The sequence below is a fragment of the Pelodiscus sinensis genome, chromosome 10 (assembly GCF_052426305.1).
Source record: "Pelodiscus sinensis isolate ZL-2025 chromosome 10, ASM5242630v1, whole genome shotgun sequence".
In the NCBI taxonomy this organism is placed as follows: domain Eukaryota; kingdom Metazoa; phylum Chordata; order Testudines; family Trionychidae; genus Pelodiscus; species Pelodiscus sinensis.
In genome coordinates this window covers 27,335,159-27,362,952 of record NC_143061.1, presented here as the reverse complement: position 1 = coordinate 27,362,952, position 27,794 = coordinate 27,335,159, and the positions used below count along the sequence as shown (strand labels likewise).

At 42.8% G+C, this 27,794-nt stretch overlaps 2 protein-coding genes across 2 annotated transcripts in view; both read right to left on the bottom strand.

Moving 5' to 3' along the window:
* Nucleotides 1-1,782: 1,782 nt before the first annotated feature.
* LOC102447501 (disintegrin and metalloproteinase domain-containing protein 21-like) lies at nucleotides 1,783-13,493 on the bottom strand. Its single transcript, XM_089780814.1, has one exon. It carries the CDS (start codon nucleotides 4,175-4,177, stop codon nucleotides 1,940-1,942), a length of 2,238 nt encoding a protein of 745 aa, XP_089636940.1. The 5' UTR covers nucleotides 4,178-13,493; the 3' UTR covers nucleotides 1,783-1,939.
* A 153-nt stretch (nucleotides 13,494-13,646) lies between these two features.
* Nucleotides 13,647-27,794, bottom strand: part of DHX36 (DEAH-box helicase 36) — a 45,790-nt gene continuing 31,642 nt past the window's right edge. The window contains exons 16-25 of the mRNA XM_014573790.3: nucleotides 26,417-26,534; nucleotides 24,950-25,048; nucleotides 23,310-23,483; nucleotides 22,915-23,001; nucleotides 21,627-21,710; nucleotides 21,423-21,522; nucleotides 21,249-21,339; nucleotides 18,454-18,574; nucleotides 16,696-16,848; nucleotides 13,647-14,521 (exon numbers count right to left, since the gene is read on the bottom strand). Coding sequence (XP_014429276.2) covers nucleotides 14,336-14,521; nucleotides 16,696-16,848; nucleotides 18,454-18,574; nucleotides 21,249-21,339; nucleotides 21,423-21,522; nucleotides 21,627-21,710; nucleotides 22,915-23,001; nucleotides 23,310-23,483; nucleotides 24,950-25,048; nucleotides 26,417-26,534 — 1,213 coding nt within the window. The 3' untranslated portion in view covers nucleotides 13,647-14,335. The remainder of the gene's footprint in view (nucleotides 14,522-16,695; nucleotides 16,849-18,453; nucleotides 18,575-21,248; nucleotides 21,340-21,422; nucleotides 21,523-21,626; nucleotides 21,711-22,914; nucleotides 23,002-23,309; nucleotides 23,484-24,949; nucleotides 25,049-26,416; nucleotides 26,535-27,794) is intronic.

The following is a 27,794-nucleotide window of genomic DNA, read 5'->3' as shown; positions in this document are numbered from 1 at the left end:
GGCCACGATAAGGTGGGTGCATAATTGGCTGGATAACCGTAGTCAGAGAGTTGCTGTTAACGGTGCTAAATCCTGCTGGAAAGGGATAACGTGGAGTTCCGCAAGGGTCTGTTTTGGGACCCGTACTGTTCAATATCTTCATCAATGATGTAGATATTGGGATAAAGAGTACGCTTATTAAGTTTGCAGATGATACCAAACTGGTTGGGATTGCAACTTCTTTGGAGGATAGGGACATAATTCAAAATGACCGTAGCAAGTTAGAGAAATGGTCAGAGGTAAACAGGATGAAGTTTAATAAAGAGAAATGCAAAGTGCTCCATTTAGGAAGGAACAATCAGTGCCATACATACAAGATGGGAAGCGACTGTGTAGGAAGGAGCATGACAGAAAGGGATCTAGGGGTCATAGTGGACCACAAGTTGAATATGAGTCAACAGTGTGATGCTGTTGCAAAAAAAGCAAATATGATTCTAGGTTGTAGCAACAGGTGTGTTGTAAGCAAAACTCGTGAAGTCATTCTGCTGCTCTACTCTGCACTAGTTAGGCCTCAGCTGGAGTACTGTGTCCAGTTCTGGGCGCCACATTTCAAGAAAGATGTGGAGAAATTGGAAAGGGTACAGAGAAGAGCGACAAGAATGATTAAAGGTCTAGAGAACATGACCTATGAAGCCAGGCTTCATGAACTGGGCTTGTTTAGTTTGGAAAAAAGAAGATTAAGGGGGGGACATGATAGCGGTTTTCAAATATCTAAAAGGAGGAAGGAGAAAGTTTGTTCCTCTTGGTTTCTGAGGACAGGACAAGGAGTAATGGGCTTAAAGTGCAGCAAGGGAGTTTTAGATTGGACATTAGGAAAAAATTCCTAACTGCCAGGGTGGTCAAATATTGGAATAAATTGCCAAGGGAGGTGGTGGAATCTCCCTCTGGAGATATTTAAGAACAGGTTAGATAGACATCTGTCAGGGATGGTGTAGACGGAGCTTGGTCCTGCTTTGAGGGCGGGGGGCTGGACTCGACCTCTCGAGGTCCCTTCCAGTCCTATGATTCTATTATGCCTCCTTAAGGAATCCTGCTGTCTCTTTTAGGCCCCAGTATGTTCTACAACTTTCCAAGGAGGATTAATGATTTAAAGTGAAGTTTAGGGAACTACAAAATCCCAGAGACCCAACCAAATTATATCAGTATACCACTAGGAAGCTGGCTGGAAGAGAAACTGCTCATTTGCTGTGTGCACTTTTAATATGTCTGCAATTCAGCTGTATAAACACTACATAGTAGAGTATTACTAGAGTATCATCTCATATAATGGCCAAAGGACTGGACATTGGGGGAAATGTCATCACTCACAAGATCTTTCTGAAGAAAACAAAATGTTTTCCATTTCTATTTAAAAAGAATAAAAGCCCATTTTTATTTACTTGTTTTTAAGAGATTCTCACAAGTCCAAAATGCTACATTTTTTATTATTTAACTACAGCACCTTATATTTGGGATCTGGCAATGCCAAGTGAACAATACCTTAAAATAGACTGGAGCTATGTCTACACTATGATGGTTTTTGGAAAAAGGTACGCAAATTGCGCTCTGCAATTTGCATACCTTTTCCCAATACTTTTTTCGGAAGAGGCTTTTATGACCTTTGCCATCTACACTGGGCCAAATTTCAGAAAACCTCCTCTTTCGGAAGATATCTTCTTCCTTGTGGAACGAGGAAGACAGGGCTTCCAAAAGAGTGCATCTGTTCTTCCACAAAAGAAAGGGGAAGAGCAAATGCTTCCCTGGATGTGGCAGAGTTTTTTGGCAGATACCTCTGGAATCCTGAAAACCCCCGGCAGTCTAGACGTACCCTGGGATAGATTCTTTCAGCGACTGCTAACATAACAAGCTCTAAACCTTTGACTTTTAAATTTGTTGCCCTCCTTAGAAAAATTGTTCTGTCTTACTTTTTTGACTTAATGCTGCCTTTTGTTTGGAGGCTCTGTCTATCATTATCAGACACTGCAGCAGTTTGTTTTCTCTGTGTGGCATCTAGCCTTCCAAATAATTTCATCCATCCAATTTTTATAAGTACTGCAACAATGCTAGGAACAATAACAATACTAATGCCAATAACTATCCAAATTATATTACCCGGACTTCTGCTCCTTATATTTATCATAGGCTTAGACATTGGAGCAGGTCCACTGTCAATGCTTCCTCCATATCCTGGCAATTTACAGTCTGGAGGGGCCCACCCATATTTACAGTGGCAATTTTTAGTATTGGTACATACTCCCCTACTGTTGCATTTTTTCTTAGCATCACAATCAAAATTCAAATTCGACACACTTGCACATGTCCTGTTGAGGCAAATTTTCCCATTACCACAAAATGTGCCATCTTTCACTGCTCCAGTATCAACTACATCAATCCCAGCATGATGGTCTGTACCCCAGCACCAGATATCACCTATCGGAGTTTGTACAACAGTACTATGTTCCTTCAAAGAAGGTAATTTTTTTACATTTTTACACTGAATCCTTCCACATAAGACATCATTGGTTTTACATCTTTTGTAATTTGCTCCAGTTTCACCACCACAATTGCCAAACCGGTCACCTCGAGTGTTCAGGTTACTGAAACAACTTAAAGGAGCTTTTTGTGCACCTCTTCCAAAGATGTCGGCACACTGTTTATTGTGGTTACGGCAGCGTCCATGATAACAGTAGCCCATGTCTCTGCATGGAGTGCCATCTTGTACATGCACATCGTCTTGGCACAACTCTGAAGTCCCGTTGCAATACTCAGGAAGATCACATTCATCAACAGCTGCTCTACATAGTTTTCCTTTAGCAAGAATCTGACACTTTTTACAGCACTTTCCAAAAGCACAAACTGCATGTGGTTTCAGTTTGCATGTGGACTGACAACATGGGTCTTTTTTGCATTCCAGTTCTGACCCACAGTCACATTCCTCTTTCCTTTCTACCACCTTGTTACCACAGTGCTGCATCATAAAATTTTTGCTGGGTGCTGGGATGTTATATAAGCAGAATCCAGCACCATCACGAAGGAGATTATAATATACTTCATGACTGCAGTCACTGAATTCATCTGTAGTTACATGTACAGCAGCCATGATGCAACCAACAGTTCTTTTACAATGACATTTAGCATAGTCATGATACATGCCAAGATTATGTCCCAACTCATGTGCAACAGTGACTGAAAAAAATGGCACAGAAGCAAAACGCCATGTGACAACAGATGCTGCATCTGTCACAAGGCAGATACCGCCTACATACGCCCGCCCAGCACGCCCTCTGTATGTTTTAGCCATAAATAGCTGTCCAGCATCATGCTGAAGGCGACGATAGAGTACGTCAGTCCGCCACTGGTTAAATTCAGTAAGGGCATTGCCTATATCATTAGGTAGTGTGATGAGGTTGTTTTCTGTCCAGATCTCTAGTCCAACCAGGACAACATGCGCTCCCATAGCACGATAAAATGAGTCCACCATATTGATTACTTCAAGGACCTGGCTGGTCAGGTAGCTTTCATTCCTTCTGTGAAGGATAAACTGCTCTTTCTCCACCACCACACAGAACTCAATATACGTGGCATGGGTCCATTTGCGACGTCCAGCTACCCGAGTGGGTGCCATGTCCTGGGTCTTGGTTTCTAGATGTTGCAGCTCCTCAGCAGTTACCCCACATGAGGCAGGCCTGCCCTCCACTTCCCTCATCTGATAGAGGAGGTGCTGGAAAGTGGACGAGGCCTTGACGGGCTCGATCCCGTAGCTCGTCCCCTCGATGCGCAGCAGCCCTCGCAGCCCCCCGGAGCAGGTGCTCAGCACCACCAGTGACCCTGGGGCGCCCTCCACATAGCCCTGGTAGTAGCAGTGGGCTGGGATGAAGGGCTGGCTCCTCACCAGCCCACCCCGCTCATAGGTGAACACAGGGAGGTGGCTGGCCAGGAGCAGGTCCTTGCGCCAAAGCTGAGCAACCAGACGCCGCCCACCCAGCTGCAGCTGGAAGGACACCTGCCCCTCGGCCTCCCGGCCCCCTGCAGGCGCCAGCCGCCGGGGCACCGTTACCTGGTAGCGGGGAAGCGCCGCAGCCCCGCCACGGCCCGCGCTGGGCAGGAGGGACCCCAGCAACAGGGACAAGCCCGCCCACAGCGGCCCCACCGCCGCCATGATCGCCCGGAGGCGGGAAAGCAACGACGGCGCGGCCTGCCCGGGAAACGCCTGTAACCGACGGCGGCTGGCTCCCAGCACCGGACATGCCGGGCGCCACGGAGCGCGGGGGCCGCCAGCCCCTCGGGCCAGAGGACTTGGGCTGCGGGCCGGGCCGCAACGTTCGTTATCTCCGCCCGCCCCTTCGCTGCTGCGGTACCGAGCGTAGCGCGAGTGTCGGAGGCCCAGCCCGCGCCCCGGTGCTAGAGCGGGGGGAGCCTCCGCCCCGGCCAGGGTGCAGGAGCTAACGCAGCCTCTCCCCGGAGCGGGGCCCGGCCAGCTGCGGGAGACGGGAGAGCGCTGCTGCTCTGTGCCGATAGCCCCGCCTTCCTGCAGGGGAATAGTCCTAGTCCCCCCTCCGCCACCAGGAGATTGTCCCCAGCCAGGCCACCCGCCTTTCCTAAAACTAAGACTCTTTCAGTGTTAGAGACCGGAGAAGCCCTTTGGTCCAGGTGCTGTACAAACCCAATGTGTATATTACAGAGCACAGACTATACTCCGCCCGGGGGTGGTGCTGTAGTGTGGAAGTTTGACAGAGAGCCTGTTCTCTCCATCCCATTTTCCCAATCAGGGAGCTGTTTGTGGCTGACCTGTCCAGAGCTTTGATTATCACTTCCCTGCTCATATAAAAAAGCTGTGTCATGTTCAGCTTGAATATTAAATAGATTAGTTATCAAGTAATTTAGGGCGCCCCAGCCCTTTAAAAACAACCTAAAAACCTAAACACTCATTTTGGTCTGAGTACAGGTACTAAAGACTCAAAGCAGGACAAGGGCTGACCAGTTTAAGGATTTGAAGGGGAAATAGTAGTAGAAGGGAGGGACGTATAGGGCATCATCAAGCAAACATTGCTGAGAGTAAAAGGAAACAGTAGGAAGAACGAAGAGTAGGCTGAGCATAATGGCAAAGAAATCCAAAAAAGCATTGCACGAAGGAAAATTCTTCCTTCAGCACTAGCGTCTTATCTTCAGTAGCATGGCCTAGTGACCTAGGTGTTAAAATACTATCAAAACCAATAATTTTAAAACTGATTATGACTATAAACTGTGTTCTCTCTCAATCTACAGCCAAACAGTTAATGAATTATAATGCCTTACTCTTCTCATACAATAATTTTCACTTGGGTTACTTAATGTATCTTGTATTGTATTCTCAGTGTCTTTTACTGATTGTTTTTAGTTGCTAGATTCAAAGTTGCAGATTTTAAAAGGTTTAGCTGCATAGATATTCAGAAAATATTTAGCATGCTTTAAAGTAGAACTAGTCTGATAAGTGATGGTGAAAATTACACCTTCTTACACAGTAATATCTAATCTTATGTACAATACTCAGTAATGAATATGTTTTACATTATAGAAACTCAACATGGTAGCCACTCTGTCAAACAGCATGCCAAAATCATTAAGTCTGTCTTGGAAAGACAGGCCTTAGTGAAAGTAATCAGGAAGCAAGAATAATAAGTTTATTAGTAAAGGTAAAATCTGTAGAAGTAGGCTGCTGGAATAAAGAATAATGGGTATTACAACAAACTGAAGAAATAGGATCCGGATAATTTTAAAATCCTATGAGTAATTGAATATCAATGACTACAACCTGATAAAAAAAAAGTTACAATTAAAATTAAGCCATAATATATTGGGAAAGGAAAGATGATTACCAAAGGAAGTAGCTCTAAACAACTTTCAAGTCAGAGAAATCACCTATAGACTCAGAGCGAACTGCTGAAGCAAACTGCGTCAAACACAGTGTATGAAAATGACAGCTCTATAGTGTGATCACCAAGGATGAGATTAGTCCTGTATTTGCTTATGAATTCGGACAATATTTTCAATCATGACATCTATATAGTATTGGGAAAATTTGGTGCAAAGGGTAGGCATAGCAAAAAGGAAGGAATGGACAAGACTGGCCTTTGTTCCTTAAATAAGAAAAGGTAAAAGATATAATTTTGTCTTATCAGGGATGGAACAATTTCATTTATAAAGTAACTTGGAATTCTCCAGATGAAATCTCTAGGAATCTGGCTGACCATGCTAGTAGAAGGGAATTTAGATCAACTTTCCGAAAGATCAGAGCATGTTTCTGACAGGACCACAGTTTGTGTGTGGAAAAACTGAAGATCAAACCAAACTTTACGCTTACCAGGGTGGGAGGATGTTTTTTCCTCAAGAACACTGTCAGCAAAAGACAGACTAGACATTAATTAGAGCAACAATTTCAAATGGAACTGAAGAACAGATTTCAGGTGCTACAAGTCAACATTGACATGACAGTTCTTTTTTTTGACAGTATCAGATGCCAGCACAACTGTAGTTAGTTTCCAGATAAGCAAAAACTGCAGTTTTGGACACACGAGACTTGTGTGTAACCCAAGTATATATCAACTCTGCCGTAGGCAGGGATCCGTCAGAGCAACCCCTGCCTGCAAGGCACCCTGACACACCACAGGTAGAGGCTGCTCCAGCCAGGACATTGGAGCAGCCCATGGGTGAAAACATCCACTCAATATGAAGCAGCAGTCAAAAAAGCAAACAATGTTAGGAATAACTTAAAAAGGGATAGCAAATAAGAATATCTTATTGCCCCTGTATAAATCCATGATACATATTAATTTCATTTATTCAAGATGTGGGTGTATCAGGTTTAAAACAAAAACGAATATTTCTTCACACGGTGCAGTCAACCTGTAAAACACCTTGCCAGAGGATGTTGTGACAGCCAAGACTTTAACAGGGTTCAAAAAAGAACTAGATAAATTCATGGAGGATAGGTCCATCAATATTTATTGGCCAAGATGGGTAGGAATGGTGTCCCTAGCCTCTGTTTTATCAGACTAGAAATGGATAAGAGAGGAGGGATCACTTGATTACCTGTTTTGTTCACTGCTGGGGCATTTGGTATTGGCACTGTTGGAAGAGGATGTTACTCACCTTGGTACAATAACGACGGTTCTTTGAGATGTGGGTCCTCGTGGGTGCTCCGCTTTAGGTGTCGGGCTCATCCTGGCACCGCAGATTCGAGTTTTGAGCAGCAGTGGTTAGCTGAACCACGTTTGCACGGCTGGTGCTTCACAGCATTTGCACCATTTTGCACGCGCGTGCGCAGTCTGTTTCCCACCAGTTCCTCTCATCCACCCAAGTGTCTGAAAAAGACCAGAAAGGAAGAACAGGAGACTCTGGAGAAGGGAGGAGGGCAGGTAGTGGAGTACTCATGGGGACATACATCTCAAAGAACCATCGTTACTGCACCAAATGAGTAACCTCCTCCTCTTCGAGTGATATCCCCATGGGTGCTCCACTGTAGGTGACTGCGTAGCAGTACTCGAGAATGCCCAGACGGTGGGTTCCAGAGTCAAGGTGTGTTTGAAGTTGAAGGTACTGCAGCCAAATGATGAACAATAGTATAATGTTTCATGAAAATGTCATTGGATGACCCATGTGGCTGCCCAACAAATGTCCTGAAGGAGAACCTCTCATAGAAATGCTGTGGTTGTATCTACAGCTCTTGTAGAATGAGCGTTTGGTTGGGATGGAAGTGGTCTATTGCGTATGAAATAGCAGGTGGTAATGCACGAGACTATGAGCTTAGCAATATGTTGGGATGACAGTGCTTCACCCTTGGATCGATCAGCAAGGGAAACTATCAAATGTTCCATTTTGCAGAAAGCCCGAGTCCTATCAATGTAGAAGGCGAGCACTCTGCACATGTTGAGAGTGTAGACGATTGCCTCTTGTGGTGAGGTGTGTGGCTTAGGGTAAAAGGAAGGGAAGACGAATGGTTTGTTAATGTGGAACTCAGAGCACACTTTGGGGATAAAGGCTGGGTGGGACCGTAATACAACACCCTCTCTGTTGAAGGTGGTGTATAGTGGTACTGACATCAGAGCTGCAAGTTCACCGACTCTGTGGGCAGATGTTATAGCAAGCATGAACACCAACTTCAGTGTCATCATTTGGAGCGACGTAGTAGCCAAGGATTCAAAGGATGGTCAAATAAGAGTGTCCAGCACTAGGTCCAGGTTCCAGGGTGTCTGAGAGGCAGATTAAGGTTTGTCAGCCCTTTTAAGAACCTCTTCATAGTTGGGTTGTCAAAACACCGAAGTTCCATCTATAGAGTGCTGGAAGGCAATAATTGCCCTGAGATGCACCTTCAGGGAAACAATGGCTGTACCTGACTATTTCAGGTAAAGGACGTACTCAAGGATCTGGTGAAAAGGTGCTGCATATGGATCCATCTGATTAGCAGAACACCAGGAGGCGAACCTCGCCATATAGCACGGTAAGTAGCTTGGCTGGTGTTCCTTCTACTGTGTATCAAGATCTCTTTGACCTGTGCCGAGCTGAGATCTTTGGATGCGCAGAATCAGCTAGGAACCAGATGGTTAAGAGCAGGGTCTGCGGATGTGGAGAATGCTGTGGTCCTGGGTCAGCAAGTCTCAGATTGGGAAGAACATATGGCAGAAACAGAGAGATTCAGTGGAGAAAAGGAAACTGAGGCTGGCAGGCCCAGCAGGGCACTACAAGGATCAGCCTGGTTCCATCTGTGTTGATTTTCTCAAGAACCATGGGTATAAGTACAACGGAGGGAAATGCATACAGGAGGGCCCCCCCAAGTTGAGAAGAAAAGCATCGCCCAGGGATCTCTGACTGATGCCTTCCCTGGAACAATAATATCGGCATTTCATTTTTGTAGGGGGCAAAGAGGACTGAGGGAAACCCCAGCGACGGAAAAGACGTTGGAATATGTTGTTGCAGAGTTCCCACTTGTGATCCTGTGCGAAATATCTGCTCAGGGAGTCTGCGGCAGCATTGTTGATGCCAGGTAAGTACGATGCTATTAAACTGGTCTTGTTGTGAATGCACCAGTTCCAGAGGTGCACTGCACAAAGGGATCAAGATCGTGAGCCACCCTGGCAATTTTTATAGTATATTGTGGCGATATTGTTGGTGAGTATTCTGACAGTGGAGTCGCAGATGTAGTTCTGGAAGTGTCTGCCAGTATTGAAGACTGCCTTGAGCTCCAGAAAGTTTATGTAGAGAGCTGCCTCTCATGATGACCATTGGCCTTGTACAGACATGCCATTCATGTGGGCACCCCAGCTTGAGGGAGGCATCTGGGTAATGTGGGCCAAAGGGTGAGGCCGGTGAAATGGGACGCTTACCAAGAAGTTGTGAGAGTTGATCCACCATCTGATGGACGTGCGAACATTGGCTGAAGGAGTCACTGTTTTGTAGATGTGATATCTTGTCAGAGTATACACAGATACTATCCAGCGTTGAAGACAGCAGAAGTGTAGTCATGCATGATGGACTACATAGGTTGTGGCCGTCATATGGCCCATTAGTTATAGGTGTAGCCGTATGACACGATCTCTGAACCCAATGATCGGACGTGACGGTGGTGAAATATTAGTGAGGCATGACCACTCGGATTGACAACGGGAAGGGTTTGCAAGCCCTCGACCAAGAAGTCAAACCTGCTGTTTGTTGGATGGCTGATTGGGGTCTGATTGATCTGATTGTGTCTTCTTTGGGGTCTCTGCCTTGTTTGTGGCTGGTCAAAACCATCTTGCTGTTGTATGAATCGTTGTGGTGCCTCTGGTAAGACATGTAATGGTATGGAGGCGTATACATACCAAGGGTATGGAGAGTGGTGCATGAATCTTTGCTCGAATGGAGGACCTCATCTGTTTTCTTGGCAAAGAGCTTCTGTTTGTCAAACAGGAGTCCTCGACCTTATTCTGCAGTTCTCTTGGGACTCCCACTATTTGCAACCAGGAAGACCTCCTCATCACAACTGCGATAGGCGTCAAATAGGCGGCTGTATCCGCAACGTCTAATGCAATCTGGAGACCTGTCCTGGCGGAGGCATAGCCTTCCTGAACAATGGATTTTAGGATCGGTCTCTTGGAGTCTCGCAAGTGTTCCATAAGCGTTATAAGTTGTGTAATTGGGTTCAGAGATCGTGTCATACGGCTACACCATCCCCTTCCTTTTTCTGCCTCCAACCACCCCACCTACCTCTTCACTCTGAAGAATTTTAAAGAGGCGGTACTGGTTGTCCTGCACCTCCCCCAATTGGACCTCCTGACTTGATGCAACTTTCTTAAACAGTCTTGGAATTGTTTAAAATTGTCAGGGGATGATATATCACCTGGAATTACGGCTTTATCAGGAAAGGATGATGACTGGTCCATGGGCGAAGTGTTGGGCTGTTGTTCCTCTGCATCTGATAACTTCCCCTCTTCAGGTTCTGAGTGATGTGTTTGGGGTGAAGAGCTCTGCAGCAGTGGCAGTGGGTGAGACAGTATAGAGTCAGGTGGAGACCTGGGAGATCTATAGCAACATGGGGACCGTCTCCTAGAATGTGACTGCTGGTGATGATAATAGCCAGAGCAGTAAGGTGTATGGTCATGATCATAACTGTGGTGATGATGCGATCACTTAGGTGAGGAACATCTTGAAGAGGATGCACTCCTGTGCTCTTCCCAATATGCAACGTGTGGGAACAGCACTGGTGAATGAGGAAGTATTACAGATCCTGGTCTCTTACAGCTCTATGATTCTATGATCATCTAGATGAGGGAGGGTGCCTCACGTGGTGGTGAGAATCTCTCCGCGGTGCTGCAGGGAACGGGGATGGAGATTTCTGATGTGGCAAGTATGAAAATGCCCCCCTGTGACGTTTGAAGGATGTGTGGCACCGGTGACCTCAGTGCAGGTGGAGAAGGTGCTGGTGCAAATGTCGGAGAAACAGAACTAGGGCTCATACGCTGATGCCTGTTGGTTTTTGCAGGTGCTTTCCTCGGTGCCAAAAAAGCATCGGTCTCTGGTGCCGGATTGGATTGCCACTTGGGCTCCACAGCCACTGGAGCCGGCGTCGATGTCAGTGCCAAAGCTTTGGAAGATGGGACTGCCGGTGCCAATGTTGATCTTGGTGCCGGGATATCGACACCAAAATGCCGTCTTTCGTTTTTTACATGTGAAAAGGCAGTACTGGACATTCCAGGCTTATCTCCCATGCTCACTCTGCTCAGCAGGACTGGCGGAAGGGAATGTGCCGATGAAGCATGTGTCTTTTTCGCCAGAGTTGACTCTGGAGAGGACGCTCTCCATTTTTGAGTGGTAGTGGTCTGTGTGAGCTGCGGACGCCAAGTCTGATGGCTGGAACACCTTGTCAAACAGAATCATCCGGAGGTACATTTCCCTATTGCACCGGGCTCCTGTTGTTAACTTCAAGAAATGAGGGCATTTCTGAGGCACTTTGCCCAAGCAGTGGATACATGAAGAATGACCATCAGAGGCTGGCATGGGCTCACGACAACTGTTACACTTTTTAAAACCTGGAGAACCCGGCATCATTGATTTGGTCTTAACTCGGTTTGGGGGTTTTTTTTGTTTTGTTTTTTTTTGAGGGCTGAAAGGGCCGGTAGCAACAAAGTTTTTTTTTTTCTTTTAGCGAACTGCGAACTATAACTATTAACTATAAACTGTAAATAGGAAACAAACTGACTAATATTAACTACAACAACTCTTTTTTTCTGACTGGAAGAAGTTGAAGAGAGGAGCTCGCTCCATCTGCAACTACGGACAGTGATGAAGGAACTGGAGAGAGCTGGACCACACGCATGTGTAAAATGGCGCAAATGCTGCGAGGCACTGGCCGCGCATGCACGGTCCAGCTGACTACTGCTTCTCAAAACTCTGATCTGCAGCGCTGGGATGAGCCCGACACCTACAGTGGAGTACTCACAGGGACATCACTCAAAGACGACGACAGAATAGTGGGCTAAATGGACTTTTGGTCTGACCCAGTGTGGCCGTTTTTATGTTTCCTGGATAACCCTAGCAGAACACAACCCAGGATAAGCCGGGAAGGTAGTGCTTTGTTCATGGCCTCAAACAAAAATAGGGAAGATTCAGAAAAATCAACAAGCAGTTTAAAATTTTAAAGTGTGTTTATGGCAGTGTGTTCACTGTCTCAGTGAATAACTGATTAACTGTACAATACATTAAAATGTATACCGCACCAAGTAAAATGAAAAGACAATTTTAATGTAAATCAAATGTAAGGGAACATAGTAATTCAGATATAGAAATAGTTCTACACACAAGTCTTCATAAGCAGGTGGGGTTTTTTGGTCTTTTTTATTTGAAACACAAATAAGTAAAATTCAGAGCTGACTCTTGAAACAGCTGCATCTTACATTCTTAGCTAAGCTAGTGGACCAACCTACAACTGCTTGCAGAATTACTTTAAGTAAATGTATAAGCATTTAATGGGGGGAAGTAATAAGTAAACGTAGTTAATGGGGAAAAATAGTATTTGTGCATTTGATCATAAATACTGAATTTACACACTGTACAATTAATGTGTTTGGAGACTGAGTAGAGGAAGATATTCAGAAAAATACCATGCTGCTCCTTAAACCTTGCAATGAATGTATTAGCTTTTTAACAAGCTTCCAGCTGGCCAGGAACTGAAGATTTTTTTTTCTAAACATAAGGACCACTGAGCTGAAAACCAAATGCCACTGTGCATGAAGGATGAAAAAAAAAAAAACAGTGGCCAGACGAATCTACAGTGTACCCATGTTATCCCAAAAAACAAAGCAATTCCTGCTACTCTTAAAAGTAGGATTTAGTGGATATCCAAGCTGGGAGGGAACATGTATGCTTATTTCATCTGGATCTGTAACTTACAATTGTAATGCTGCATTTTTCTAATGGTTAGATGAGTAGAAAACTTCTGACTGCCACTCTTTTCCTTGAAATTTTAATCACCATCACAAGTCTGCAGGGAGAGGCACTTGAGGAGGAGCACCAAGCGATATGAAAGAAGAAGGCTGGCAGGGCATTCTTTGCAGTTCCCGCCTTCCCTTGGTCTGTAGCCCCAGTGTTTCAACATTCAGGGAACACTTCAACCAGCAGCAGGGTGATTTATGAGGTTGAGGCGTGGACGTGGACACTGTTTTTTTTCCATTTTTGAAAGTCTCTCTTGAGTATCTATTGTGCTGAAGTATTGTGGTGAGCTAACTGTTGTAAATGCATATTTTTAAATGGATGCCAGAGCACCCAAAACTTGATATGGGCACTTTTTGAATATAGTGCAAATGAAAGAATAAAGTTTACAATATGTTAGATTTGTTTGCTGATGACAACCATGCAAAAAGCTAGATATCTGTCATGTTAAAGTTAATTCAGATTCTTACATCCCACTAGGTTGTGTAGGATTTGCATTTTTTAAAAATGAATGGAGACTGAAGACAATTACACTATTTTAGGTCAGTTTTCTTCAAAGTAATCCCTAAACCAATGTGAGATACGCTAAATCCCAAATAAGGCAAATGTGCCATCACTTAAGATGTGCATGTATATTTAGGGAGGATTCACAAAAAGAGTTCTAAGTAGAATTAGTAATAGAACAAGTGTAGTTTTAACAAAAATGTTTAATGCAAAATGTTGTATACCTTACATTTACTCCATTTTCTAAATGAAAATTTAGAACATAACTAATTCTGCACATCTTAATCCTCACATTATTTTTGTCTAGCATGAATTAATGTCTTCTTGTGAAATTTTAGTCAATATTGATCACTGGGTACAAAAGCAAAAGTTGCTTTGTCTAGAAATTTGGTGTAGTATATGTTTAAATATGAATATGTTTTTGAATGAGAAATACTGCTTGCTTTGAACTCCTTTGGACAACTACTAGACCTGATTACTGTTCCCCCCAAAAAGCTAATTTGGACTTTTGCACGGATAGCAGGAACATGTGACAAATTATATAATATAAAACTACAATATTTTAGCAGTGCATTTTGAATTTTACCCACCTTTTCCTTGAAAGAGTTACGGTTCTAGAGAAGCTAAGCACAGGCCAGGGACAAAATAAACCACATACACTAATGGATGCCAACAGCATTACACTGTCATATTTTAAAAGCTACATTAAACACTGGATGCCATGCACATACCGCCATTATAAACTACTGAAATTAATTGCTCTTCAATATGAGTGAAATTATTGAGCTGCCCTAAAAAGTCTTTCATCTAGCTAGACAAAAAGCTACAATGTAAAAGAAAAACTTGTGTCATCTTCTCAAACACCAACAAAATGTCAACTGTAGCGTTCATTCTGAAATCGAGGGGCATAGTTTCTAGGATTTTCATTCTCTTGTGTTGTAATTAGGTCTATAATGGCTGTCAGCACTGCAGTGTCCCTGGATTTAGTGTCATTCCAGTCCACAGGGTGTGGGCTTTCAATTTTTTCTTTTAGAAGGTCATCCAATTCTCTTCTTAAATCCTGTGATAAGAAAATGTGTTAGAATAAAACAGATGCAAAAATTATGGTTTAATACTACTTTCCAAGTTACTAAATATCAGATGGACCCTCAATGGTACAAGTATCTTTCATCCTCCTATAAATATCCAACTAATTTCAACATTGTCACTTTAAAAGATGCTTTTTAAAGTAAAGTAAACAGAGTCAGATAGGTGAGGTAATATATTTTATTGGACTAAGTTCTGTTGGTGAAATACCTTTATTTTTGAGCTTACACAGAGCTCAACTTCAAGAAGTGACCTAGAGAAGAGATCTGAGAAAGCTCAAAAGCTTGTCTCTCTTGCACCAATGAAAGCTGGTCCAATAAAAGATATCTTACCTTCTCTAATATCCTGGAACTAACATGGCTACAGCAACACTACATACAACCATTTTAAGTAATTAGCAGTTTGTTCTTAATGGATTACAAAGTGATGTCTCCTCTTTAAAGTAGGGGTGTAAAATCCAAGTTAGAAGGTTAACTGGTTAAACAATATGTTTAACTGGTTAACCGTGGCATGCTGCAGTTGGCCTGAATGGGCTGGAGCACTTCCTCCCTCCCGCCCCTCATGGCTCACCATGGGGGGGCTGGCCCAACCAGGCTATGCTGAGCCTGCTGCACTGTACGTTGGGCAGAGCAGACAAGTAAGCAAGCCCGTAAGCAATTAACCCTTTTCATCCCTACTTTAGAAAAGTACGAACAGATGTACATTTATGAGTATCTTGTTCTACTGGCCTTTAAAGGCCAGTATTTCTATTAATTGCCACTAGGTTAAGAATTCAATCTACTTAATTCTTTTTCTAGTTAGTGTTTGAAAGCTTGTCTCTGTCTCTTCTACTAAAAGAAGTTAGCCCAATGAAAGATATTCTCTTATTCACCTTGTCTCATACTAGGAAGGTAAAAGGTTAACTCGTTATCCATTAAGCATTAGGCTTACCAGAATGCTTATTGGGTAACTGGTTGGATGGCCAACCACGTCAGGCTGGAGCAGCCCTTGCTGCCTCACCTATGTCAGGGTGCCAGAAATATCTTCTCGGAAGAACAAAAGACAATATGGAGAGACTTCTGTACAATCATACAGACACATCTGTATCAAGTCAAAAGTTTTCAGTAACATTAGAAAACATTAATACACCCAAAATGACATTATGTTGCTTAATAAAGGAGCGGCAGACTCTGGCCCCAGCTGGGCTGGGCGAGTAGATGAAGCTGCGGCTGGAGCAGCACAGGCAGGCCGGTAGGCCGACACTGGGCCTGGATGCACTGGAGCGGCCTAGTCGTGCCAGCAGAACTCTGGTCTCGGTTGTGCCAAAGTGGCAGACCCCAGCTGGGCAGACTGGTCCCAGCCTGAGCAGCAAGAACCCCTGCCCAGGCAGGACTCTGGCCCCATCTGTGCTAGGCCAGCAGGTAGAGTCCCAGCCAGCCTGAGTTGGCCTGGGCAGAGGGAAAGATCCCAGCTCTGGCTACTGTCCTAACAGTTAACTGGTTAAATGGCAATATTGTAATCATTTAACCAGTTAACAATTTTCATCCCTCTCTCATACTTTGGGACCAGAGCTACAACACTGCAAAAATCTCATTTTGACTGCCATCAACGTGCATCTTACTCTGAGTCACAGACAATTTTGAGAGAGAGAGATAAGTGGGTAAAGCAATATCCCTCTGTTGGTGGAGACAGTCACCATTGACAATCACTAGAACAAGACAGTTACGAATTCAATTACCAGTTTTTAAACGGAAGAAACACAATACTGACCTAAATTTTGGGGGAGGCGTATGGGAGAGAGAGAGAATCTGATTTTTAAAGTCAAATATATAAGGACATACCTGATAAGAGTTTAGCCACTTTTTGCATATTCACATTTTTAAATCTAGCTTTTATAGAAGAGTAGTTCTTTGGTTCTAAAAATCTCTTGTGTAAACATGCATTGAAAGAATTACCACAAAGCCTTGTTTTTTTTTTTTTTTAAATGTCAAATTAAAAAAAGAAGAACTAGTTAGATGGCCGTTAAAAAACCTGATTAACACCATACGCTGATTTATAAATACGTATATGAATCTTATTTGAAGGGTCCTTTCATCAAAGTAAGTTATTTTTATTACTTTTGCTATTGCTGTGAAAAGCTGCATAAAACAAAGGCAAATGGACTATCACCTTAACTAGATTTCCTATCCTTGCTGGAGACTCAAAGACAATCCACTCATCCACTGCTATGGTATCCTGATCTTTATCCTTCTGGATGGAAATATCTCCTCCAAAGAACAAAAGACAATATGGAGAGACTTCTGTGCAATCATACAGGTAAATCTGTAACAAGTCAGAAGTATTCAGTAACACTAGAAAATATATTAATATATCCAAAATGACATTATGTTGCTTAATATAAATTTTTAAAAAATCATTTAAGATGGTTTAAAGTAATTTCTGAATCAATAAAACAACTTAATTTTGATCCTGCAGTAAACCACTCAGTTCAAAACATTGCTATAGATAAGCAGGGCTCGACAAACCGCTGAATCTACTCGCCCGTGGCGAGTAGATTTCAGCCGGTTGCTCCGAGCGCCCCATTAATCGGCACTTCGCGCATGTACAGTGCCAGTCTGGCACATGCGCAGTGTGGGGCTGGCGAGTGGCTCTCGCCGGGGTTTGTCAAGCCCTGTATATAAGCATATTTTTATTAACCTGAAGGATAAAGAAGTGTTTATTAATGCTGACATTTTTTTCCTTAACACAATGTTTTGGTGAAGTTAAATTATTTATCCTCCTAGTTAAGGTATTTGCATGGCAGCCCCATTTAGAGGAAAAAAAACTCCCAAATTTTTCCTTTTCAAATGTTCTTAATGCAGTCTGGGACTCAGTATGAGTCGGGACTGCTCATGATTGAAGGAACAATCATGTTATGAGCAGCTGTTTTATCGTTAGACTTATCCAAAGGTATCAGTACATAATGCACTACCTTTTAGCTGCAATGTGCTGAACCAAAGTCTCTACCCCAGGGAAATAATCTGCAAGCATGCAAGCTCAAAAGAGTACCATACAATAGTGGCCATATTATAGGCAAAATTCTACATGGCAAAAGCAGGGCCTTTGAAATTTCCCTCAAACTGCAAGAAGTAAACAGATGGAATTTGATAAATATTAAGTTTAAGACTGTTCCAGAAGAACAGGATGGCATAAGAGGCACTAATTCTAATGTGGGTAAAGAGGGCCTGGTGGACTGCCAAAAATAGAAATATGGGCAGACCAAAAGGAACATGAAGGAGTGCAGAAAAAGATGTGGGAAAAGGTGCAGTAGGAATTGGAAATTTAGAAACTGGAGGGAAGCTAAAGACACAGGTGGTGATTTTGTCACACCACCAGGAAAGGGCATCTTGGCAGCTGAGTTTTGGAGTGAGATAAGAGATGGGCACAGAGGAAAGTACTAAAAGCAGAAATAGTCAACAGGGTGAGGTTTTCAGTAGTCAAACCAATCATCACCTCTGGATTCACATTAGCTACCAAGCTTCCTGAAGATTATGGGGGTTTATCTTGTGCAAGTTCATGATGGGTAGTAACTGCAGCTAATAAGGCTGTCTAGAGTGCAGATTAAAAAATAGTATCCTATGTTTTCAAAACAGAAGTGAGCTACCATCCAGTATGATGCTAAATATTAAATCCTTTCATACTGAAACACTAAGTATCTTAAATATTTTAAAGACAGTGTTTTCATAGCCAAGGTAGTAAGCAGTTGCAATTAATGAGCTATTTATATACACTTCTAAAATGCAAAATCAAGTCAATATTAACACGTTTTCTGTCTACTTTATGATGTCAAATATTCAGTTGTACCAAATGCAACATGCAGCTTTATGTTTTTAAAAGTTAACTTATGTAGTGTCAAAAATATTCAGAAAAGAGTAAGTGTTCACTTACACTGCTGGTTCTCATCTTCAAATGATACACGAGCCAGTTATAATGGAATTCTGTCTCTTCCACATTAACAGATTTAGGATGAATGTTAACTGTTCCATCTGTCTTGGTGCAAACTTTCACCCTTTAAAAAAATTTTCACCACAGAGTAAATAAATTCAATATAAATTTTTTATATCAATATTTTAATAAAAAAATTGATAGCCTTTTCATAAAATTCTGCACTATATTGTTCTAAATTTCTAAAAGTAAACTGACATTCAAAACCAGTTTTTACCTCTTCCCATAATGTTTCAACCGGTTAAGATGCATATCAGAGGTTAAGTTGTCCCTTGTTAGTGAAGCCCGAATATGGCATCCAGTTTTTAGGCATATCTCTCTAACCACTATTTCTTTCAAACATGGAAATATGAAATTTTCACCTTTTCACTTATGAGTTTACTTGTGAATTTGGTGTACTATGAAGATTGCCAAAAAATTCCTGGAAAATATACAAGTCGCCTCCATATGTGAGCTCCCTCTAAGAGGTACTTGAAATTCATAAAGCATAGGCATATAGAACAAAATTTTATTTTCAATCATATTTAGCCCAGTACTCACTAAATTAAATCCCATTTTTTAAAGCTAAGTCTCCAAGGGAACAGGATGAAGAAAACTGCAAGATGAACATTGGGGATGTAAACTACTAGTCGAGTCACTGCTTGACTTCTTGCCCCTCACCCACTTTGCTGCCTCTTTATCAGAAGCATCAAAAGGGGGGAGAAGGTGGTGTTGGGGGGAGCCAGCTTAAAAGCCGGTTCCCCCCAGCACTGTCTCTACGGTGGGGCAAGAGGGGTGGGAGGGCAGGAAGGCAGAGGGGCAGCAGTCCGGGATGTAGCACGAGCTGGGACTGAGCAGTCCTGACCTATGCCGAGTCCCAGACCGCTGCACCTCTCCCTTTTAAATGTATACGATTGGTCATTTACGCTTCTTAACATCCTGAATGCACATTGTATAGTTATTTTCTGCTTTCTGGAAATCATTAGTATAGTTTCCAGAACTGAGTACATATACTTCAGGGCAGGGACTCACCAAGTGCTAACTTAAAAAACAACAAATAGTCTGGTAGACTATTTGTTGTTTTTTAAGTTTATCCTGTACAGATTAAGGGTACGTCTAGACTACATGCCTCTGTCGCCAGAGGCATGTAGATTAGGCTACCAGACATAGTAAAATGAAGCGGCGATTTAAATAATCACCGCTTCATTTAAATTTACATGGCTGCCGCGCTGAGCCGACAAACAGCTGATCAGGTATACCTGGGTGGTCGACAAATACCTTTGATGTCGCCACCCGCACGTCCAGACTATCGTGCTGAGCCGACAAACAGCTGATCATCGACAGAGGCATGTAGTCTAGATGTACCCTAACTCTGTTACCCCCTGAAGCTTCTCCAAATACTGTTCATAAACCCTTGGTCCAAAATGGGGCAGATTTAGTAAGAGAGGCAGTCCATAGGAGATCCTCTTGAGGAGAGATCAGTAGGAAAAAACAATTGGTTTAGGCAGCACTAGAAACCTGTAACTGGGCCAGCGTTGCTCATTTACACTCACATAGCTTCCCCTAGTGGCAGAAATGCAGTGGTTCACCATCCTATTGAGTTGAATGTTTTCTGTAGCTTCCTCAATCTTATGATTGGCTTATCTTTAGTTTTGACTTTAAAAAATGGTGAGGTGGGCAACTCCCCATCACTAAAGCTGATCTTCAGCACCTTATCAAGTCAACAAGAACTGGGTCTTCATCAAAATGGAATGTTAATCAAAGATGTTAATATGAAAAAAATGTAGACAGAAGAGGTAAGCATGTGGACCAGTGCTGAGGTGGTCTCTCTCTAACCACTGAAGAAGGAAAAGGATGTCATGTCAAATGACATTGGACAGAAAAAATGATAGTGTGATTCTTTGATGGTCACAATGTTGACATAGTTCTGACATTACAGTACATATTTATACAATGTTGTCAAGCCATCATTTTAATGATGCATTTGTAACTGTAAGGTTCAGTATTTCTGATTTACATTAAGTGCATAGTTCACATAAATTAATCCACATATATAATTAGTTACACAGAAGATTGTTAAGTAGTAACTTTGAAGTACTTAGAAACACCTAAAAACTACCTAGTCATAGGACTCTACCAAATTCACAGTCCATTTTAGTCAATGTTATAGGCAGGGCTCGCCGAACCGCGGCGAGCCCCGCTCGCCAGCCTCGCTGTCCAGCGATCTGCGCATGCGCAGATCATTCTGAGCATGCGCAGATTGCCTGAACCTGGCTCTTCCAGGTTGCCATGGGCGAGTAGATTGCATTATTTGTCAAGCCCTGGTCACGGGATTTAAAAAATAATACATTTCATGATTCCAGCTATTTAAATCTGAAAGTTCATGGTGTTGTATTTGCAGGGGTCCTGATGCAAAAAGAAGTTGTAAGGGGCTGCAAGGTTATTTTAGGAGAGATTGCTACCCTTACATCTGCATTGCTGTTGGAGGGATGCTGCCTTCAGACAGTGTGCCCGGCCAATAGCTGCCACTTTCTGACTGCCCAACTCTTAAGGCAGCGCAGAAGTAAGGTTGGCAATACCGCCATCTCCCTGAAATAACTTTGCAACCCCTCTACAATTCCCTTATCCTAGTCTCCCCAAGAAATCTATAGTATAAAGGAACATATGATCTATGATGAATTTTCCATGACCTTGAATATGGTCGGGGCCCCATCTATGCATCAAAAAATGTCAATACAAACATGAGATAAAAGCCTTACATTTTTCTCTTTTTGCTAAAGCTTGCACGGATCTTTGCTACTTTTGGATATAAGCCAGCACAGATGACTGCTTTAAGTAACTTCTCATTATCTGTAGAAGATAACCAAGTAAGTAATGCATTTTACAAACCATGAATTAGACTATCAAATATCATGTCTTTTCCCACTGTTTACCTGAGTTGGTATTAGATTTGGGATCTCGGGGGTTTCTACTACTCACAAATCCAGCCGCAAGGAGATGTTCAGCAAACTGGCCTTTCATGTTAAGCAGCATCTATGGTACAATATCAGGGTACAATGGAACAATGTTCTGTCAGACATACTAATTTTTTCCACAAGTAAATATTTCCTGGCACAACACACTACTTAGATGATTACCTGAAGTGTATTTGAAGAAAGAAAATACTCCCAGCAATAATCCTTTTCACTTCTGAAACCACGTCGCCGGACCTCCTCCCAGCCCTGAAAATACAAAGTATTTTCGGCTACAGGCCAAAAGGATACATATTTACTAATACCCATATATTTTAAAAAACAGGAGATGGCAAAAAGTATAGTTCTACTTTTTCTCAAGAGATCAGAAATGCACCTTTTTATCTTTGATTTTCATGTCATGCAAAATAATCTGCCAGGTGAAAGTAATAAGTCAAGGATCTCAATCTCATGGCCTATGAGACATCCCTGGCTGGAACAATTTCACAATCTGGTCTGGGACTGGGCCCTGTCTGTTACTGGCCTCCAAACCCAGTCCCTGTCCACCCACTGCTTCCCCATAGCATCTCACCCTCAAGGATGTGACTTCAAGGATCACTGTGGAGGCCTAGCACTGTGCAGCAGAGGTTGTCAGGGCCTCCCCGCACTCCATGCAGTAGCAGGAGTATGCTGGGTGAGTGCACTTGTTCCACTGCATTCTGCTTCCCCGCAGCTTCTGCCACTGTAGAGGGTGCAGGGATTGTGATTGTTGCCAGCATGCATCACTAGCCACGCCCCCACGATGATCCCCAAAGCTGCGTCCTGGGGGACAGGGTGCCATTGGGTGAGGGGAGAGGGCAGGGTCAGACATGGTGGGAAGGGGCAGAGCTTGGGGCCAGTAACTGATAGTCCCCCTCAAAAAGTCCCAGGCCAGTTCTTGATGATAATAGCAGTAGCCTGGAGTTAATAGTGCAACAGGGTTTATTGGTCAAGTATTTCCTCAGTTCTCACTGACACATGGGTAAAGCTAAAGAAAGAATCTCCCCAAGACTGGTGCAGCCAGTCCTGTTCCCCGTAGAGCCTGAGAAAAATTATTGACTTGCTTGATTTTTAAAAGTGAATGTGACTAAAACTAAAAAGAAAAATGGTTGATATCCATATATTAAATACAAAGCTTTTTATATTTAATAGCTATCTAGACACCAGCAATATAGCTATGAAATTAGCTTTTCTCACTACTCCCTCCCTAATTCTACTAACAGGGAATTAAGTTATTAACTACAACTACAATCACCTCAGAAATAAGTTTCTGAAACTCTAGAAGGGTAAACACGGTGTTCTGTTGTGTGAAGAGGTGATAAACAAATATTCAGAGCACAGGGGGATGATATTTGATTTTGAATCAAGTATTTAGTTTCAAGGATTCTTCAGTTAAACTGAAAGACAACTGAACATTTAGTTAAAATAGACTTACTGCAAAAGCATTCACAACTGTTAGATGGTCGCTTTTAGTATTCTTTGATAATTCTTTTCTTCTTGCATCTGCTACTTTCTCTTTGCCCTTTCAAGAGAAAATAATTAGAACATACCAAACATCCATGACGCTGTCAAATTATTTTTCTCACAATTTTCTTTTTTTTTTTAAATAAGGATAAATGTGGCAGTACTCTATACATGCAAATTAAAACTACCTCCAACAGGCAATAACAATTTTCTATTGTGACAGATCGGCAGATCACACCTATGCAAAACAAATTTAGATTGAAGTTTAAGCTGAAGTATTTATATTGCCTCTTACTAATATCCTGCCAAGTTTTAAAATGTAAAGAATTTGTTCTGATTTGTAATTCTCTTTTTTATATACTTTACCAGTGGAATAACAAAGGGGTCCTTGAAGCTGAGGCTGGCTGCAATTGTGAGTACTGGATCTAAGCAACAGAATAAAGCTCCAAAGAGGATCATTTTTCCAATATGTGGCTCAACTGGCAATCGTGCCAAGTGGACACCTAGTGGAGTCAGTTCTTCTTGTCTATCCAAAGCATTCTGTTAGAAAAAGAAGCATACACTTCTTGAATTTGGGGGTAGGAGAAAATGTTTTTGAAAAACGTGTCTAGTGGAGAAGGGTGAAACATGACAGATAAAGAAGCCATCAAACTTGATTTTTTTTTTAGTTTCATTTATACATTATGCAATATAGAACATGGGGAGCTAGAAAGTCTTTAAGAAGGCTACTTAAACAGTACCCATTCTTAAGTAGGCTGTAAAAAGTTTTAGTATTAGTAAAAGTTTATTGGACAAAGTACTTTTTTAGTATGTTGAAGGCATTATCTTAGATGGAAAAGAGTAAAAAATGGATTTGAAGACACTTTATGGTGCCCTGTTCTCAAAGCCTTCCTGTTTTTTTTCCCCCTCCATTTGTTACCATTCCTACATTTTTCCCCTTCTGTTCAGAGTTCTGTTTACTCCCCTTTTTACTATTAACATTCTCTTCCATGCCCCTACCAATTATGCTGCCACATTTTTCCTTCTAGCTAAAATTGTTCAGGATCCTTCCAGCTAGGGCTATTAAATGGCATTTAATCACCTAATCAACTAGTTGATGGAATTTCCATCTATTAGTCGGTTAGTTGCTGGAGGAGTGGTGGAACTGCAGAGGATTAGCTCTCAGCCCTGCTTATCGGATAGTCATCTAGTCACTTACATCCCTACTTCCAGCCTGCGAATAAGGTTATGGAACTGTCTGTTTCAATTGATATGGGCAGATAACAAAAAGTATCAACTGAAAAATCAGTAGTCAAATATCACTAAACCCCATTATCTGAAAAAAACAAACCCTCAGCTATATCTGACAACTGATTGCCACTTTATAGTGAATTTTCTATCTTCCGTTGTTCATTTTGGCCTCAATCCACACTTATGCCTGTGATCCTCTTGCTGTTCATGTGGCAGTTCGCAATTAGATTCCTTCTCCCAATTACTTTATTTTCCATGGAAAAATTTCAAACACTTCATTGATCTGGCTAGGCTGGGAATCTTAAGTAGACATAAGCAGATGGGCACAGTTTCCAAGCAGCAGAGACAGGGGGAATTAAAGCTCAGCTGGAAAACCTCAAGAAAAGATTGTATACATTTGAATAGTTTAAAAAGGCAAATTCCTTAAGAGTGTCTTTATCTGGCACAAGAGATGTTTAAAATATTTAAAATAAAAATTATATCCTCTGTGTGTACACCTCAGTCACACAGGATCCTAGAAGGTAAGACACTGGTATAAGAGAAGGTATAGTTTCTCCCATGAAGTAATTTACTGCGTGGATGCATAGAGAGCCACTAGAAGTGGTGTGGCTCCAATAATCTAAAATGCATATAATCAAGGTCTAAATTATCTTATAGTAAGATAACTCAGCAATATTACTCAGTATTGATAGAACTACAGAATTCACTCCTAAAGTAAGTCAACACGTGGAACTTGACTATAACATGCTCAAGCACATGTGTACATATCAATTTACCAGTTCCTTTAGATGATTTATGGACAACATCACAGCTTCACGAGATGGTGGATCCATTAGCCTACTCAGAAAAGAAGCAATTCCACCAAGCTTTAGAATCTGAAATAAAAGAGATGTAAGTTCTGATAGATATGATTATGAGCGTACATTATGCTTTATAATGGATTCAGTAAACATTTGCAGACCTCTGAGCTGATACTCTCTAATTTGCAAAACTGCTAATACATCAGAACTCTTAAATTTGAATTTCACTTAGATTTATCAAGTGTTTCTTTGTTTTCCTACAATCAGTTACATTCTGATAAAAATGAAAAGATATTAGAGCAGTGAAGTTTATGTTTAGGGTTCCACTACTCATTGCAGAAGTACATGTGCAGTACTTGTGTCAGCAGCTATTACAAGTTATGAACTTCATAGTTTAAATTAACACCAGGACTTTACATCTGAAGATGTGTGAATGATGGCAAATAGTTCAGCCAATTTCCAGGAGAACTGCTTTGTCAAAACTACTAAAACATACTCAAAAGTAATGACACAAGGCAGCAAGCAGTGAAATCAGTAATCTTTATTGTTTTTTAGTAAATTAATGAGACGCCTATTTGTGAGGTGCTGTGTTTCATGACCAGCTCGTGAACAGAAAGACAAAAAATTCTCTGGTTAGTGAGCAAATGAATTTAGGGAAACAGCATAATTTAAATTCACTTTAGACTGTTGTTTATTTAATATTAAGCCAGATATTAAGGAGACTTACTACAGGCTGGACCTCTCTGGTCCAGCACCCTCAGGACCTCACCAGTCCCACATAAGGGATTTTGCCATACCAAGGGAGGTCATTTCTGGACCCTGCCACTGCCAGTCCCCCTGCCTGGCCTGCTGGCCTTCCAGCTGGCTCCTCATCTTCTCCTGGCCCCACTGGCCTGCTGACCCTGCTGGGCAGGCGTGCATGCTGCACTAGGGACCCGGGTCCTGCTGAGCAGCCACACGTGCCATGCTAGGAACCCAGGTCCCTCCGGGAAGCTGCATGCCACATATCCCTGCCCCACCGAACTACTATGGCTCCCACCCACGCAAGTGTCTCCTAACTTTGCTGGGCAGACCTGCTGCCACACGCTGACGGCAGGCTCACTGCTGGCAGCCTACTGTCCTGCCAGCCACACAGGGATCCTTGCCACTGGCCCTCCACTGGGACTTTATGATCCTGCAACATGTGCCGGACCATGTATGTTGCCAGACCAGAGAATCCCGGTTAAGAGAGTTTCAACCTGTACAAATGTACTTAAAAATTTGGTCTGTCAAATAGTCTGTCAAAACAATCATTGTAATCTGTCATGACAAGTTATGCTTAGGAACAAATGCAGGCTCAGAGTAAGTTTTTGAACACTGTATCTAATACTAAACCCTGCACTCTCTTATTGGAATGGAAATTTTCTAATATAGTACAACAGCTATCCCTAAACAGATAATTACCTTGATTTGTAAACAAAGTTCCTCCAAAGGTGTCCTCAAGATTTCTGGCAATTGATAATCATCTAGTAGACTGGCACGTAAACCATTGTATAGATGATAACAGTGACCCGGCTGGACTCTAATATTCAAAATGTGCAAAAAATATTTTGTTTTTCAACAGTACTTAAAAGTACACTGACAGCTTTTCCCAAACATTCAAAAATGAATAGAACATAAGTAGCATAACACAAACATTTCCAAAATTCATAATATATATCAAAGCACTTCTAGACATTAAAATAAAGTTATACAAATTAAAAGGTGTATTCAAATAGGAGGAAAAAAAGTAAATTCAAAACTCTGAAGTACAGTGAAGAACCAGTAAGGTAGAAGCCTACAAGAGAGATGTTTTAGACGGCAGAAGTACTAGAGAACAATGAACAGATGACAGCAACATTTAATGAAGGAGCAGTGAAAAGATTGGAGGGGGAGCATAGACAAGATCTATGAGCTAGACTACAAGCGCTCCATGTAGTGTTTCAAAAGGAAAGTACTTTTAAAATTTCCAGTTTTTTGCTTCTATATACCTCATTATCCCAAGGCGAAAAGATGAAGAGGTAACATAAGACTATAAGTTGAACCTCCCAGATCTGGGACTCTCTGGTTTGGCAACATCTGTGATCCGGCAGGATCATGAATGTTGCTGGACCAAAAAGCCTCGGAGGCCAGGAATGGTAGCCAGTAAGGAGAAGGCAGGGCTGGAGAGCTCTGGCTGGGCTAGCAACTGCTGGTCCAAGCAGTGGCTGGGGAGCCCTGGCTGGAGAACCCCCAGCATCAGAGGAGCCAGGCAACGAAGGGAGAGCCCCTGCCCTGGCCAGGGAACCCCCAGAGGCAGCACGTCAAGTGGCCCCAGGAGCCCCCAGCAAAAAACAGGACTGGCTCTGGCAGTGGAGCCGATGGTAACAAGGCGGCCCTAGCCCTGGGTACCCCTGGCAGCAGTGGGGCCATCTCCTGCAGCAGGGCTGGTGGCAGCCAGGAGGCTTCAAGCGAGGAACCCCAGGAAACCCATGGCGGCAGTGGGCCAGGGTGGCTGGGCAGCCCTGGCCCAGGAACCTCCCAGTGGCAGCGGGGCAGGGGAATTCCCTGGTGACAACGGGACGGGGTTGGCCAGGTGTCCCTGACTAGAGAATCTACTGTGGAGCCCAGCAGTGGCAGGGGAGCCTTGGCTGGGGAACTCCCAGTGGCAGCAGGGCCAGCAGCATCTGAATGGGGCTGGTGGTGGCCTGGTGGCCAGCAGGGGAACCCTGGGGAAACCCCAATGGCCAGAACCCTGGGGAACTCTTGTGGCAGTGAGCCAGCAGCAGGGTGGGAGACCCAGCCTTGGGAGCCCCAAGAAGAG